General features: G+C 39.5%; 1 protein-coding gene across 1 annotated transcript in view; it reads left to right on the top strand.

The window, feature by feature from the left end:
* The window catches only part of RNF17 (ring finger protein 17), a 158,645-nt gene that overhangs the window by 61,334 nt on the left and 81,154 nt on the right, over positions 1 to 16,157 (top strand). The window contains exons 8-12 of the mRNA XM_066254842.1: positions 2,989 to 3,065; positions 8,340 to 8,411; positions 11,016 to 11,320; positions 12,109 to 12,201; positions 14,027 to 14,185. Coding sequence (XP_066110939.1) covers positions 2,989 to 3,065; positions 8,340 to 8,411; positions 11,016 to 11,320; positions 12,109 to 12,201; positions 14,027 to 14,185 — 706 coding nt within the window. The remainder of the gene's footprint in view (positions 1 to 2,988; positions 3,066 to 8,339; positions 8,412 to 11,015; positions 11,321 to 12,108; positions 12,202 to 14,026; positions 14,186 to 16,157) is intronic.

Raw genomic sequence — 16,157 nt, forward strand, 5'->3', positions numbered from 1 at the left:
CTGGGTCATAAGACAGTTCCATTTTTAATTTTTGAGGACCCTCCATACTGTTTTCCACAGTGACTGCACCAGTCTGCATTCCCACCAACATTGCATGTGGGTTCCCTTTTCTTCACATCAACACATTGTTTGTTGATTTATTAATGATAGCCATTCTGACAGGTTTGAGGTAATATTTCATAGTGGTTTTAATTTGCATTTCTCTGATGATTAGTGACATTGAGCACCTTTTCATATGTGTATTGGCCATCTCTATGTCCTTTTTGAAGAAATGTCTATTCAGATTTTCTGCCCATTTTTTAATTGGATTTTTTAGATTTTTTTTAATGTTGGGTTGTATGAGTTCTTCATAAATTTTGGATGTTAACCCTTTGTCAATGTGACATTCGTTAGTGAGCGTGGGAGCCATTAATGAGGTTGTCTTTTTGTTTTGTTGTTGGTATTCTTTGCTATGCAAAAACTTACTAGTTTGATGTAGTCCCATTTTATTTTAGTGTTTCCCTTGTTTGCAGAGATGTACCAGAAAAATACTGCTAAGAGTTTTTTTTTTTTTTTTTTTTTTTTTTTTTTTTTTTTCATTTTTCTGAAGCTGGAAACAGGGAGAGACAGTCAGACAGACTCCCGCATGCGCCCGACCGGGATCCACCCGGCACGCCCACCAGGGGCGACGCTCTGCCCACCAGGGGGCGATGCTCTGCCCATCCTGGGCGTCGCCATGTTGCGACCAGAGCCACTCTAGTGCCTGAGGCAGAGGCCACAGAGCCATCCCCAGCGCCCGGGCCATCTTTGCTCCAATGAAGCCTTGGCTGCGGGAGGGGAAGAGAGAGACAGAGAGGAAAGCGAGGCGGAGGGGTGGAGAAGCAAATGGGCGCTTCTCCTGTGTGCCCTGGCCGGGAATCGAACCCGGGTCCTCCGCACGCTAGGCCGACGCTCTACCGCTGAGCCAACCGGCCAGGGCTAAGAGAAGTTTTACTATAACTAAGAGATGTTTTACTGCCTGTGCTTTCTTCTAGGAGTTTTATGATTTCAAGTCTTATATTTAACTCTTTAATCCATTTTGAGGTTATTCTTATATATGCTGTGAGAAGGTGGTCTAGTTTTTTTTTTTTTTTTCATATATCTGTCCAATTTTTCATACACCATTTGTTGAATAGACTGTCTTTACCCCATTATATGTTCTTGCCTCCTTTGTCAAATACTAATTTACTGTATTCGTGTGGGTTTATTTCTGGGTACTCTATTCTGTTCCATAGTTCTGCGTGTATTTTTATGCAAATACATCGCTGTTTTGATTACTAGAGCCTTGTAGTATAGTTTGAAATACCAGGTAGCGTAATACTTTCGATTTCATTCTTTCTTCAAGATTGCTGTGACTTGATGTGAATTATTTCTGAGGTAGCTTATTTTACATGTTTTCAAATACAATACTTAAGGATTAATAAGAATATATATTTCAGGTAATCAATTTAGATTGGAATCAATTTAGAATTATTAGTTATTTGAGTTCTGAGACAAACATGGATAAATTTGTTTAGTCTTTTATTTTTACTTATCACTTAGATAAATGGTGAGGTGATAGCACATGATATGAGAGCAAGCAGGATGACATTGAGTTGAACGTTGTTTCTAGAACATTTGCATAAATAATCAGGACAAATAAGGGTAGCAAACTAAATGGGACTTTATTTTCTTTTTGCATACATTATGACTGTCAACCCTTGACTTAAAAATTTATTTCAAGATTCAACTTAGTTTTTTTTTCCTTCACCTCTTGCCCCCCAAATGTGCAGGTGAAGAAACAAGGTGTTTCAGCTATGTCCTATCATCTAATCATATGCCATGGGACAAAGCTGGGCAAAAATGTAGAAACATGTTTCTTATGAGATCATTTGACAGGAATAGAGTTAACCATCAATACTTTCTGCTAATTTCTATCTTGCTTCCTTGGGGAATAGATTGTACTCTATCTTTGAATCCTCAGGGCCTCATTTCCCAATTAGATGTTTGGACTGAGCTGAGGTATAAACCAGAAACCATTCATTTATCTGTCTCCAAGGTCTCTAACTTTAAATAAAAGGAGAATAGTTTGCCACTGTCTTACTTGGCCAGGTCTCTTTCCAGTGGTAGTTCTAAAAATAATAATAGTTATTTTCTGAGTATTACATGTGATACATTAGGACGTTAAAAAAAGATAATATTTGCCCTGGCCGGTTGGCTCAGCGGTAGAGCGTCGGCCTAGCGTGCGGAGGACCCGGGTTCGATTCCCGGCCAGGGCACACAGGAGAAGCGCCCATTTGCTTCTCCACCCCTCCGCCGCGCTTTCCTCTCTGTCTCTCTCTTCCCCTCCCGCAGCCAAGGCTCCATTGGAGCAAAGATGGCCCGGGCGCTGGGGATGGCTCTGTGGCCTCTGCCTCAGGCGCTAGAGTGGCTCTGGTCGCAACATGGCGACGCCCAGGATGGGCAGAGCATCGCCCCCTGGTGGGCAGAGCTTCGCCCCTGGTGGGCGTGCCGGGTGGATCCCGGTCGGGCGCATGCGGGAGTCTGTCTGACTGTCTCTCCCTGTTTCCAGCTTCAGAAAAATGGAAAAAAAAAAAAAAAAAAAAAAAAAGATAATATTTGGTCTTTAGTTAGCCTCATTAGGGAGTAGGGCAAAAGAAAAAGAGATTGAAACATTTGAGGACAACAATGCAGATGCAGAATGAATCTGGTCAGAATTTACTGTGGTCATGTAGCTATATCTCATTTATTAACCAGTGTCTTTTGTTGTCATTATCTATTAATACATAGCTCCAAAAGGCTTTAAATTCTTTTTAGGGTAAAAACTCATAAACACTTGTTTGTATTTCTTCCTTCAAGTGCCTAAAATCAAACCTTGAATATGTTAATTAGTGAAATACCTAAAGGGTAAGTTTTTCTTCTAAAATCTTACTGTGCTTCAACAATAGTAAAAGAATATTCACATATGAGTGATACTTCTCTTGATTCTAGGTTATCCAGACTTTGAAGTTATCATTTGAGAGTGAACTGTCACAAGTTAGCACTCTAAAGCTAAGGAACTCACCAAGGTAAATATGGCATAATTTTGGAAAACATAACAAGTATAAAAATGTATTAGAATTGACATTTATTAAAATAGCAAGCAATTATAAATTTAAAATTTGAATCATAGATGTTTCCCAAGTTAGTAACTAAATTAAAATTAATTTATGGTAAGTAAGAAAGTTGTTAGATAACGTCAGAGTAATGGTGGTATGAGAGGTACCCTTGCTCTCTCCCCTTGAAATTTCAAAAAATTGAACAGCTATAACTCAGCAAAGGAATCCCAGCTGGGCTTGCAGTCTTGCCTGAAAGATCCACACACCCAATCGACTAAAGGTGGGAAGGGTTAAAAATGGGGGTGGAAGGTAAGATGCCCTGATGGTTGGCTCCAGAGAGGGGAGAGGCCCAGACTAGTCTGGCTTTAGTCATCCAGGCCTCTGGAGAGGGGGAGAAATGCGTAGTGACTGGGTTTCTGTCTGCAAGGGCTCTGGAGAAGGGAGAGGCCCAGAGTGACTGCATTTTCTTCCACTGGGAGGAGCGAAGAGATTGAGGGGTATGTGATGTGACACTGAACTAAAGCAGCAGAGTGTGGGACACCAACCATGTTCCCACAATTGACCCACAGCCCACACTCGGACAGAGACGCAAAAATACAAAGTGTGGCCCCTCAGCCTCCCAGATATGGCCTCCCTCCCCTCACTGGTAAGGAAATCGACAGAGACATACCACACAGCTGAAAAACAGAGGTTCTCTGTGTCTGGTTCCCTGCTCTTTTCATATGCAGGGAGGAACCTGGAAGCCTGAGATTGCCATTGCTGCAGCCATAAAGCCCTCATAAGACCCACCTATAATCACTGCAGCCTCGCCTTCACCTTTGCGACAGCAGCTTCTCAGCAGAGTTCAGCCTGGTATTTTGCAGAGCCACCTACTAGAAAAAGATAAAAACCCTCTCAGAAATACTTTCTTCTACTTTTTTGTTTTTCTTTAGTTCTTTTTGTGGTTGTTTTATCATTTGTATTTGATTATTGCTTTTTTGGTTTTTGTTTTGTGCAGTCATTTTTTAAATTTCTAAATTTATTTTATTTACAGTGACAGAGTCAGAGAGAGGGATAGTTAGGGACAGATAGGAACGGAGAGAGATGAGAAGCATCAATCATTAGTTTTTCGTTGTGACACCTTAGTTGTTCATTGATTGCTTTCTCATGTGTCTTGACCATGGGGCTGCAGCAGACCAAGTAACTTCTTGCTGGAGCCAGCGACCTTGGGTCCAAGCTAGTGAGCTTTTGCTCAAACCAGATGAGCCTGCGCTCAAGCTGGCGACCTCAGGGTCTCGAACCTGGGTCCTCTTCATCCCAGTTCGACGCTCTATCCACTGCGCCCTGTGCGGTCAGGCTAAATTCATTTTTATTTTTACATGTTTTTGTTGTTCTTTGCTTGATTTTTCCTTTTTGTGACAGAGACAGAGAGAGAAGAACAGATAGGGACAGACAGACAGGAAGGGAGAGAGATGAGAAGCATCAATTCTTTGTTGCAGCACCTTAGTTGTTCATTGATTGCTTTCTCATATGTGCCTTGACCAGGGGGCTACAGCAGACCAAGTGAACCATTGGTCAAGCCAGCAACCTTGGGTCCGAGCTGGTGAGCTTTGCTCAAACCAGATGAGCTAGCATTCGTGCTGGCGACCTTGGGGTTTCGATCCTTGGTCTTCTGCATCCCAGTCCTATGCTCTATTTACTGTGCCACCACTTGGTCAGGCTTTGCTTGATTTTTAAACAATATCACTCTCAAATGCCCTCAAGGCAGAAAAAAAAGAATACTAGGACTACCCAAGAAAGAGACATAGTTCAGAAAGAAAATAAAAAATCTCCAGAAAGCAATCTCAGTCACATGGAAATCTTGGAGTTAAATGACAGAGAATTCAAAGTAAAAGTTCTGAAAATCCTTAAGGAGATGCAGGAACACACCAATAGGCTACTTAATGAACTCAGAAAATAAATACCTAACCAAGGAGATAGAAACTTTAAAGACAAAGATGAAGAACTCAATATATGAATTGAAAAATGACCTACCAAGTTTAGCTAATACAACAAGCCAAATAGAGGAGAGAATCAGTGACATCAAAGATGTCACAACTAGCCTGACCAGGCGGTGGCGCAATGGATAGAGTGTTGGACTGGGATGCAGGGGACCCAGGTTTGAGACCCCGAGGTCACCAGCTTGAGCGTGGACTCATCTGGTTTGAGCAAAAAGCCCACCAGCTTAGACCCAAGGTCGCTGGCTCCAGCAAAGAGTTGCTCGGTCTGCTGAAGGCCCGCAGTCAGGGCACATATGAGAAAGCAATCAATAGGCAACTAGGGTGTTGCAACACGCAGTGAGGAACTAATGATTGATGCTTCTCATCTCTCTCCGTTCCTGTCTGTCTGTCCCTGTCTGTCCCTCTCTCTGACTCACTCTCAGTCTCTGTAAAAAAAAAATAAATAAATAATTTTAAAAAATGTCACAACTAGAGATGATATAGAGGGAAGAAGAGAGAGACTCAAGAATTTAAAAATCTGAGCGAGCTCTACAAGAATTGTCTAACTCCATTAGAACATTATAGGAATAATGGATAGTTAAGAAGAAGAAGAGAGGGAAAAGGGGATAGAGACCATTGAAACAAATAATTGATGTGAGTTTCCAAACCCTATGGAAAGAGTTAGGTTCTTGAACCTAAGAAGCAAATAGAACACCTAGTTACCTCAATCAAAACAAGCCTTCTCCAAGGTACATTGTAATAAAAATGTCAAAAATCATTGACAAAGAAAGAATCCTCAAGGCTTCTAGGGAAAATAAGAACTTATAAAGAAAGGGCTATTAGGTTATCATCAGACTTCTCAGCAGAAACTCTACAAACACAAAAGAAAAGAACAAAAGGAGACACAGAGCTACCAGAAAACAAAACATACAATGGCTACAGGAAATCCACATATTTCAATAATTACCCTAAATATAAATAGACCAAACTCATCAATAAAAAAGACAGAGAAGCAGGTTGTATCAAAAAGCAAAACCCAACCATGAACTGCCTTCAGGAGATACATCTAAGCCTCAGGGACAAAAGTAGACTCAAAGAAAAAGTTTGAAAACAATTCTGGGAAAAGCAGGTGTAGCCATATTTATATCTGGCAATTTGAACTTCAAGGCAGCAAAGGTACTGAGGCAAAGATGGATATTTCATAATGATAAAAGGGACACTATATCAGGAAGATACAATACTTCTTAATATATATGCACCAAATCAGGGAGCACCAAAATATATACAGCATCTACTAACAGATCTAAAAATAGAAAGAGATAGAAATGTAGTCATACTCAAAGGGGACCTATCCACTGAGTGGGTAGATCTTAACACACTGTTGATGGCATTAGATAGATAATGAAAACAAAATCAATATGGAAATAGCCTTAAATGACACATTAAACAAAACAGACATAATAGACATTTATAGAACATTTTATCCCAGAACATCAGATTATACCTTCTTTTCCAGTGTGCATGGAACATTCTCAGGGAAAATCCTATGTTGGGCCACAAAACCAACCTCAACAAATTTAAGAATATACGAAGCATATTCTTTGACCATAAGATTTTGAAATTAGAATTCAACTGCAAAAAAAGGAAGTAAAGAAACCCGCAGCCTGACTATGTGGTGGCTCAGTGGTAGAGAGTCGGCCTGGTGTGCAGGAGTCCCAGGTTCGATTCCTGGCCAGGGCACACAGGAGAGGTGCCCATCTGCTTCTCTGCCCCTCCTCCTCTCCTTCATCTCTGTCTCTCTCTTCCCCTCTCACAGCCAGGGCTCCATTGGAGCAGGGTTGGCCCGGGTACTGAGGATGGCTCTATGGCCTCTGCCTCAGGCACTAGAATGGCTCTGGTTGCAACAGAGCGACGCCCCAGATGGGCAGAGCATTGCCCCCTGGTGGGCGTGCTGGGTGGATCCCAGTCAGGTGCATGCAGGAGTCTATCTGGCTGCCTCCCCGTTTCCAGCTTCAGAAAAATACAAAAAAATAAATGGGGAGAGGATCTGAACAGACACTTCTCCCAAAAAAGACATACAAATGGCCATCATATATATATATACATATATATATATATATGAAAAGATGCTCAACTTCACTAGCTATTTGAGAAATGCAAATCAAAATGATACCACCTCACACCTGTCAGACTGGCCATTATCAACAAGACAGGTAGTAACAGGTGTTGGAGAGGCTGTGTAGAAAAAGGACCCTGAATTCAGTGCCAGTAGGAATGTAAACTGGTATAACCATTATGGAAAAAAGTATAGTAGTTTCTTAAAAACTTAAGAATAGAATTGCCATATGACCCAGCAATCCTTCTACTGGGTATCTATGCCCAAAACTTGAAAACATTGATATGTAAAGACACATGCACTCCCATGTTCATCGCAGCGTTATTCACTGTGGCCAAGGCATGGAAACAACTAAAGTGTCCCTCAACAGGGGATTAGATAAAGAAGAAATGGTACATATATCATATATACAATGGAATATTATTCAGCCATAAAAAATGATGACATATTGCCATTTACAACAACATGATGGACCTTGAGAACATTATACTGAGTGAAATAAGTAAATCAGGAAAAAGCTAAAAACTGTATGATTCCACACATAGGTGGGATGTAAAACTGAGACACATGGACATAGATAAAAGTGTGAAGTAGTTACCAGGGGAGGGGGTCTGAGAGTAGGGTAATGAAGAGGGACAAATATATGTCTCGCATGGGTGGGATATAAAACTGAGATTCATGGACATAAATAAAAGTGAAATGGTTAGCTAGGGGAAAGTGCAAGGAGAGGGGAAAAAAGAGGGACAAATATACAGTCACAGAAAATGATTTGACTCAGGTGGTGAGCATGTAGAACAGTCAGCAGCTTAAAGGCTATAGAGATGGTCACCAAAACCCTGTGTACTCTTGTTGATCAGTGTCATCTCATTAAATTTAATTTCAAAATAAAACATTTTTTAAAAAAGTAGAAAGTTATTTCAGTGTTCTGTCTTTTAGAGTTTTAGTGTTTGTTTATTTTAGAGAGAGAGGGAGAGAGAAAGGAATATTGATATGTTGTTCCACTTACTCATGCATTCATTGGTTGATTCTAGTATATGCCCTCAGCAGAAATTGAATCCACAACCTTGGAGTATTGTCTTTTCGAGTTTTTAATGTCAGCACTGATTTTTATTCAGAGACATTAATAAATGTGTATTAGAACATTTACTTATATACTGATGTTTATTGTAGGCTGAATATGCATTGCAGTGAGATCATCTCTATGTTGAAAAATATAAAAATGGACTTTGAAGACTCAACAAAGTATGTATTTATAAGAATGACAATATACTATTAATGACAGGGCCTAAGAGATAAGAAATTTGATACGTCATACAGTGTGTATGATTCAAAAGATGAAAAATAACAGAATAGTTTTTATCAGTTATATTCTATGTAAAATAGAATAGAAAGACCTAGAAGGGATCAGTATTCAATGATAAAGTGTCATTGTTATTTCTTGACATTCATTCGTTCAGCCAGCATTGAACACTGATTTTGTGCTGGGCATTAACACCCTGGCTGTTGAGATATATGTCAGAGAAGTTACAAGAAGTAGAGGATGACACATGTAAGAAATAAAGTGCATAATTGCTATAATGGTAATAAATGCAGAGTTTAGTGGAGATGCAAAAGAAGGGGATTGTCAGTTCTTCTGGGGATAACAAGGGACCTGGGAAAAGGAGATTTTCTTTTCCCTCATCCATGAAAAATGAGTAGCAATTGGAAAGGAGGACAAAAGGGAGGCAGGCATCTTAGCAGAAAGACGTGAGTGCAGTGAGATAACATACTACATTCAGGAAACTGCATTTGCAGAGAGTACATAAAAGATAAATTCTAAAAACTTTATATGCTATACAGAGTTGTTTGAGCTTACCACATGTGGCCATTTAAATTTAAGCACAGGTGAATTAAAACTAAGTGAATTGAGAAATTCAGCTCCTCGCATTTCAAGTCTTAGTAGCCACATGTGGTTCATGTCTCCCATATTGGACAGCACAGCACATTTTTATGATCACAAAAGTTCTGTTGGGCAGCACAGTGGTAGACAAACCACTGAAAGATTTTCAGCATGAAAGTAAAAGTAATTAAAATTTAAAAGTTAACTCTGTTGTCATTTAGAGGATTATTTGGAAGAGGATGAGGTTGAAAGCTAAAGGATCAGTTGGGCTATTTTATCAATATCAGCAAATGATGAGGAAACAAATAACACTGGGGTGTAATAGATATGACAAATGCTAAGTAGAAAATGGATAAAACTTGATAATTGAGTGTAAGCAGTGAGGAAGAGGGAAGCACCCTCAGTGATTTACAGGTTTGGCTTTGGTGACTAAATTAATGGATGTGGTGTTACTCACCAAGATTGGGAATAAGGAATAAAAGTTGGGAGGGGAAGAGAGTAGGTCTGTTGAGTTACTGTTGTCTACCAGATATTGGGGAGAAATGTCCAGATGGCATTTGGCTATTTGTGCAGAATCTGAAGGCGAGTTCTTAGACTTGATTCTGGGTTTAGGAATAGTCAGAATATAGATGGTTTATAAACCCCACAAGGAAATAAATTTATTCATTCATAGGTGGTGTCTCTAGGGAAATCGCCCCCCCAAGAAGGATAACATTCATTACCATGGGGAACTAAATAGAGTCTAACCCATGGTCTTGCAAGCTCAGAAACAGATGAACTAAGCCAGAAGAACTCAGAGAAGCTGACATAGAGTCAGAATGCCAGTTTATCAACTTAATGGGCAGAGACCAGAATACCTAGTGTTGGCCTTCTTTTCTAAAATCCAGACAAATACAAGAAGTCAGATTATTAGAAGTTGCTTTGTTTATTCTTGTTTGGAATAAAGGGAATGAGATTAATTAATTGGTTTAATAGCATTAGGTCTAGATAGCCTATTGCATTCTTGGCTACCATAGAGAAGACCTTCCCAGAGGACATTGGCTCAAGTCAACTTTCTCCAGTATGGATTCCTGCTCTATTTTTTCCTCTGTGACTTTTGTGCATCCATGGATAATCATCATCCTGTCAATCAGTGCATTCTTTTAGAGAGAAGCAAATGGTCACTTTTCTTGTATGCCTTGACCAGGAATTGAACCCAAGACATCCATATGCTGCGCCAATGCTCTATTCACTAAACCAACCAGCCAGGGCTTCGTCTACTTTGTTTTTCAGCCAGTGAATTAAAAGAAGAAATAATCTTAGCATAATTTAAAGTGAAACACCTAAGCCCCTGATTGGCAAACCGCGGCTCGTGAGCCACATGCAGCTCTTTGGCCCTTTGAGTGTGGCTCTTCTACAAAATACCACGTGTGGGCACTACCTCGATAAGGAATATACCTACCTATGTAGTTTAAGTTTAAAAAATTTGACTCTCAAAAGAAATTTCAGTCATTGTACAGCTGATATTTGGCTCTGTTGACTAATGAGTTTGTCGACCACTGACCTAAGCCGAGTCAGAATGACTTCTTTTGAAAACCTGTGTCTGCTGCTCTTTTAGGACCTTATCACTGTGGTGTGACTGTCAAGCTTTTTCTTCAGCTTTGCATTGATTACACCTCTTGTTGCCCTTTTACAACCCTTTGGCTGAGAATGGGCCAGTTTTGGGAGGCGGGAGTAATAGAAATGTTCTAGTAGATTGTGGTGATGGTTGCACAATTCTGTGAATTTAATAAAAACTAGTGAATTTTTTTTTGTGTGTAAATTATATAACAAAGCTGTTTAAAAAGTACCCTGGGCACTTGTGCAGCTTGACCCCTTTGTATGGGTCACAAGTATTAACTGTCTGTGGCAAGCAAATGGCTTGAGATTGGACTTAGAGACTTTATAAAGTGATTTAAAGTAGCCATGTGCCTCTGTGTTTTCAACAGATGTGATCCCCAAGAAAATGGAATTGGCCAAAATGTTCAAAAGAAATGTAACCTTGAAAAGGAATTTTCTTGTCATACATTTCCATCACCAGCAAATAAAATGGTTGCCATGTCTGTCCTGAGTAATGAAACCTTGTCACCTGCTTTGCAACCAGAAACCTATGATGCACATTTGGAAGCAAAAAACATACAGCCACAGAAAGAAGTTGTTACAACAACATCCCCTAAAACCATTGCTGCTCTACCTCAGATGGAATCTAGCCCTGATGTGATCATTGAAGAAATTATTGAAGAAAACCTGGAAAGTGAGTGACAGTACAAAAGCAGGGAAACTACATCGTGTCTTTAATTAGAAACAAAGTTCGTACATTCTGTCCCTCAACTTTACAGAAAGGAAATGCAGTTAGTTTACAACACTGTCCTACTTTCAGTTTTCTTAGGATAATTTTTATTTTTAATACAATAGTTAAACTCTGAGATGTAAATTTAATATTATTTGACTTATGTAGAGTATTTGACTTTCTAGTGTTTCATATAATAAACCTTGTATAAAAGATGAAAATATAAATAACATTTGTAGAAGCAGTATCATGACTATCCTTAAATTTAAGAACAACTTCTCTTAAATCTTTGATATAATCTGTTATAAAATGAACTATCATGAATATAATAGCATTTCTTCTGTAACACTTAACTGTATTGTAATTATTTGCTTAGGTTTCCAGTGTTGGTATCCTCTCCACTAACATGAGAGTGAGATACTACTGTGTGTAGTTACTCTACCAGTCTTTTTGAGGACCATTTTTAAGATATAACTCATTCTCTTTCCCGCAACACTCATCCATTCTTCATTGGTTGACTCTCCTGAATGACATTTGGGTACAGAAAAAGAACATGCCGTTTTTTCTCATTTCTACTGTATTATCATCTCATGTCTCAGTGAGTTAACAGGCTTTCCTGACTTTACCTACTGATAAAGGGGTCTTGCTATTCCAGTATTTTCCAATTCAAGTACAGCTTTTTAAACAATAGTACGTGCCCTTGTCAGCTTTAAAAAAAATTAGTACAATTGCCTTTATTTCCTATTTTCAAGAAGCAAGCATCACAGATGATCTTATGGAGACACCCAGCTATCCAAAGAAGCCTCTTCAGAAAAAACTATCTATTCCTTTTGGATCAAAATTAGGTATTTTAACTACTCTGAAATTGATGTTGTGGAGTTTGCTGTATGTATAGTAAGTCTTACGTAGCGTAAGGCAATGAGTAAAATGAATTTTACTGATAACTAAAACTTCTTCCTTTTCATGTTAAAAGATACAGTTATTGGCAAAATAGTTCTGAAATTTATAGTACTTCTCTCAACTGTCTTCACAGTTACACATATTTCTTTACCCATCCTCAATATAAATATTTTTTCTAATCTGTATTGGATAATTAAAATGATTCATTCACTCATTTTTTATCTATACTTGGGTATATCCAATTCCAGTCCTTTTGGTCTTTCCTTTTTAACATTTTTACTAGATAAAACATCTACATTGTATAAAAATTAAATGTTTGTATTAAGATACCCTGTGAAACTTTCCCCCTAAACTTTCAGAGTTTCTTTATGCATATACAAACAGAAATATATATATCATTTTTCTAACTTTTGGGGTTTTTTATTATTTTACACAAAACATAGCATACCTATTAATACCTAGAAGAAAGAAATGAAAAGAAAAAAGAAGGTTCTTAGCTTTATACTCTGGAGATCTTTTCATATCAGTAGCAACATTTAGCTTGATTACTGTTTCATACAAGAAATTCCTCTGTTTTACTCTTTCTGACCCCTACGTCCATCAACACACACGTCTTCCCCTAAATGCTGCTCATTATGTTGACTTTGCCCATTTTTTTTCTACACCTCTCTGACCTGGTAAGATTTGGGATTCAGAGTGACTGTGAGCTAATTATTGGTTCTTTGGGTATAGTATAAATTAAACAGGATTTTGTGGGTTGTAGTAGAAACCTAATCCAGCAATGGGTTTCTGAGTTCCAAATATGTTCATAAATTAACTTGGAAGCTTTGTTGCAATACAAGGGTATTATGGCATACAACTTACTTTAGAATCTACCACATGACTGCAATTCTACTTAGTTAATATGTTTTGTAAGTAAAATAAAATATTTGCAGTTCAGGCAGCTAAAGAATTCTTTGTCGAAGGTATGATCTAGTTCTTTTAACAGACTAGTTACTATTTTTGTTTGGCCTCTTGTGGGACCTAAGTATTCGAGAGTTTGCAGTGCCACAAAACACTCTGCTTTTAGAGCAGTTTTTCCCAACTGCTGGTCTGCCAAAAATTTTGTGCCAGTCCATGAAAGAGTTAACCACCCTGAGGTTGTATGTATGTCTATATATCATGTATGATATATAGACACACAACATGATATATAGACACACATACACATATATATGTGTATATATGTAAGTGTGTATATATTTGCATATGTATATATTTTGTTTTAGTGAGAGAGAGAGTGATAGACAGGAAAGGAGAGAGATGAGAAGCATCAATTCATAGTTGTGGCACCTTAGTTGTTCACTGATCGCGTTCTCGTATGTGCCTTGAGAGGGGGTTCAGCTGAGTCAGTGACCCCTTGTTCAAGCCAGTGACCTTGGGCTTCAAGCCAACCACCTTTGGGCTCAAACCAACGACTTTTGGGCTCAAGCCAGTGACCATGGGGTCATGTCTCTGATCCCGTGATCTAGCTGGTGACCCTGCGCTCAAGCCAGCTTCCTTGAGATTTGAAATCTGCATCCTCAGCGACCCAGGTCGACGCTCAATCCACTGTGCCACTGCCTGGTCAGGTTGGATATAAGTATTACATATCATACAACATCCTGGTGGTTAACTCTTTCTCAGACCAGTGGTTGAAAAACACTGTTTTAGAGGCTATTGCATACTCAGTTTTTGTGAATTTTTTCTTAACTTATGGTTTATTAAAGTGGTTTAAATATTCTTATCCAGGTTCTCCAGAGCTAGTTTTTGTAACTCATGTAATACATCCTTGCCACTTCTACATTCGGAAGTATTCACAAGTAAATGATGCAGCAGTATTGGAACAGATGGTGAATCAATTTTGCAATAAGAGTTTACACCTTGACCCTTCAGACATTTTGGAACTAGGTAATGAAATATTACTTCAAGTCAAACTGTCAAATTTATGCAGATATTGTAATATTTGGCCAACCCATATAAATTTATTATAATACAGATTTTTCCTCTAAACATCCAGTTTTGGAATTAATATAAGTCAAATTTTGTTAGGTAAGTTAGCTAAATATTAAAATTGAACACAGTGAGGCCCTGGCCAGTTGGCTCAGTGATAGAGCGTTGGCCTGGCGTTCAGGAGTCCTGGGTTCGATTCCTGGCCAGGGCACACAGGAGAAGTGCCCATCTGCTTCTCCACCCCTTCCCCTCTCCTTCCTCTCTGTCTCCCTCTTCCCCTCCCACAGCCAAGGCTCCATTGGAGCAAAAAGTTGGCCCGGGTGCTGAGGATGGCTCCATAGCCTCTGCCTCCAGCGCTAGAATGACTCTGGTTGCAACAGAGCAACGCCCCAGATGGGCAGAGCATCGCCCCCTGGTGGGCATGCCAGGTGGATCCCGGTCAGGTGCATACGGGAGTCTGTCTGACTGCTTCCCCATTTCCAACTTCAGAAGAATACAAAAAAAAAAAAATTTAACACAATGAGATATGCACAAAAACTCCATTATGGAGGAAAATGAGTTTTGTTTAAGTGACGAAACCCAGGACAGAAGAGTTATGTAGTTTGCCCCCTTGTCTCCTGGGGAAATTGTTCCTCTAAGATGATTCCTCATAGTGTGCTGACAGCCCCTTGCCATCCACACGCGATTGTTGAGGATATTGTTGAACACTTGATGAGATGCAGGAAGATGGCAACATCCATTTTCTGGGCCTCGTGGAGCATAGTTGGGAAATTTAATCAGCCCATCCTTAAGCTGGCTTGAGCGCAGGGTCACCAGCTTGATCACGGGATCTGAGAGTATGTGTAATTTGCCAGAATTGAAGCTTTGATTACATGTATTTTTCTTATAATCCTATTGACTAAATTTGATTATACTCTCTGTATTAAGATGAAACTATTTGTTTGACTTACTAAGAGAGCGTTTTTCTTATTATATAACTAATACCAAAAAGTATTATCTGGCCCTGGCCGGTTTGCTCAGTGGTAGAGCGTCGGCCTGGCGTGCAGAGGTCTTGGGTTCGATTCCCGGCCAGGGCACACAGGAGAAGCGCCCATCTGCTTCTCCACCCCTCCCCCTCTCCTTCCTCTCTATCTCTCTCTTCCCCTCCTGCAGCAAGGCTCCATTGGAGCAAAGATGGCCCGGGCGCTGGGGATGGCTCTATGGCCTCTGCCCCAGGCACTAGAGTGGCTCTGGTCGCGACAGAGCGACGCCCCGGGAGGGGCAGAGCATCGCTCCCTGGTGGGCAGAGCATCACCCCCTGGTGGGCGTGCCGGGTGGATTCCGGTCAGGCGCATGCGGGAGTCTGTCTGACTGTCTCTCCCCGTTTCCAGCTTCAGAAAAATACAAAAAAAAAAGAAAGTATTATCTGTTTAGCATTGTATAGTAGTTCTTTAAAAGTGTGGTTAACTCTCAGCTGTGTAGTTTAACAGAATATTAGAAGCCTAGGATCATCATATACTTTTGACAAAAAGTATTAATAATTTTAATACCAAAAATAACACTTAAATCATGAGTATCTAAGAGGAGGTAAGTGTAATATTAAACTTAGTTTTTATGGCTGCAAATAATTCTCCAAAGAGCTCAGCTTACATTCAGAAAATGTCCTAAGAAAAGCAAAGTCACCCTTTGTTTTAAGTTAAGAAAAATTATTATTTTACCGTTAAGTATACATGATTTATTTTTTAATTTTATTTAGAAAATTAACAAGGTGAAATTTATTAGTAAGAGTACATAGCTTTCAGTTAAATATTTCTATAGCATTTGAACTATTATGTTGTATGCCCATCACCTAAAGTCAAATCATTTTCCGTCACCTTATATTTGTCCCTCTTTACATGCTTCCTACCACCCAGTCCGCCACCACTTTCTCTCAAGTCCCCTTCCCCCTGGT

This window comes from Saccopteryx bilineata, chromosome 2 (assembly GCF_036850765.1).
Source record: "Saccopteryx bilineata isolate mSacBil1 chromosome 2, mSacBil1_pri_phased_curated, whole genome shotgun sequence".
NCBI lineage: Eukaryota > Metazoa > Chordata > Mammalia > Chiroptera > Emballonuridae > Saccopteryx > Saccopteryx bilineata.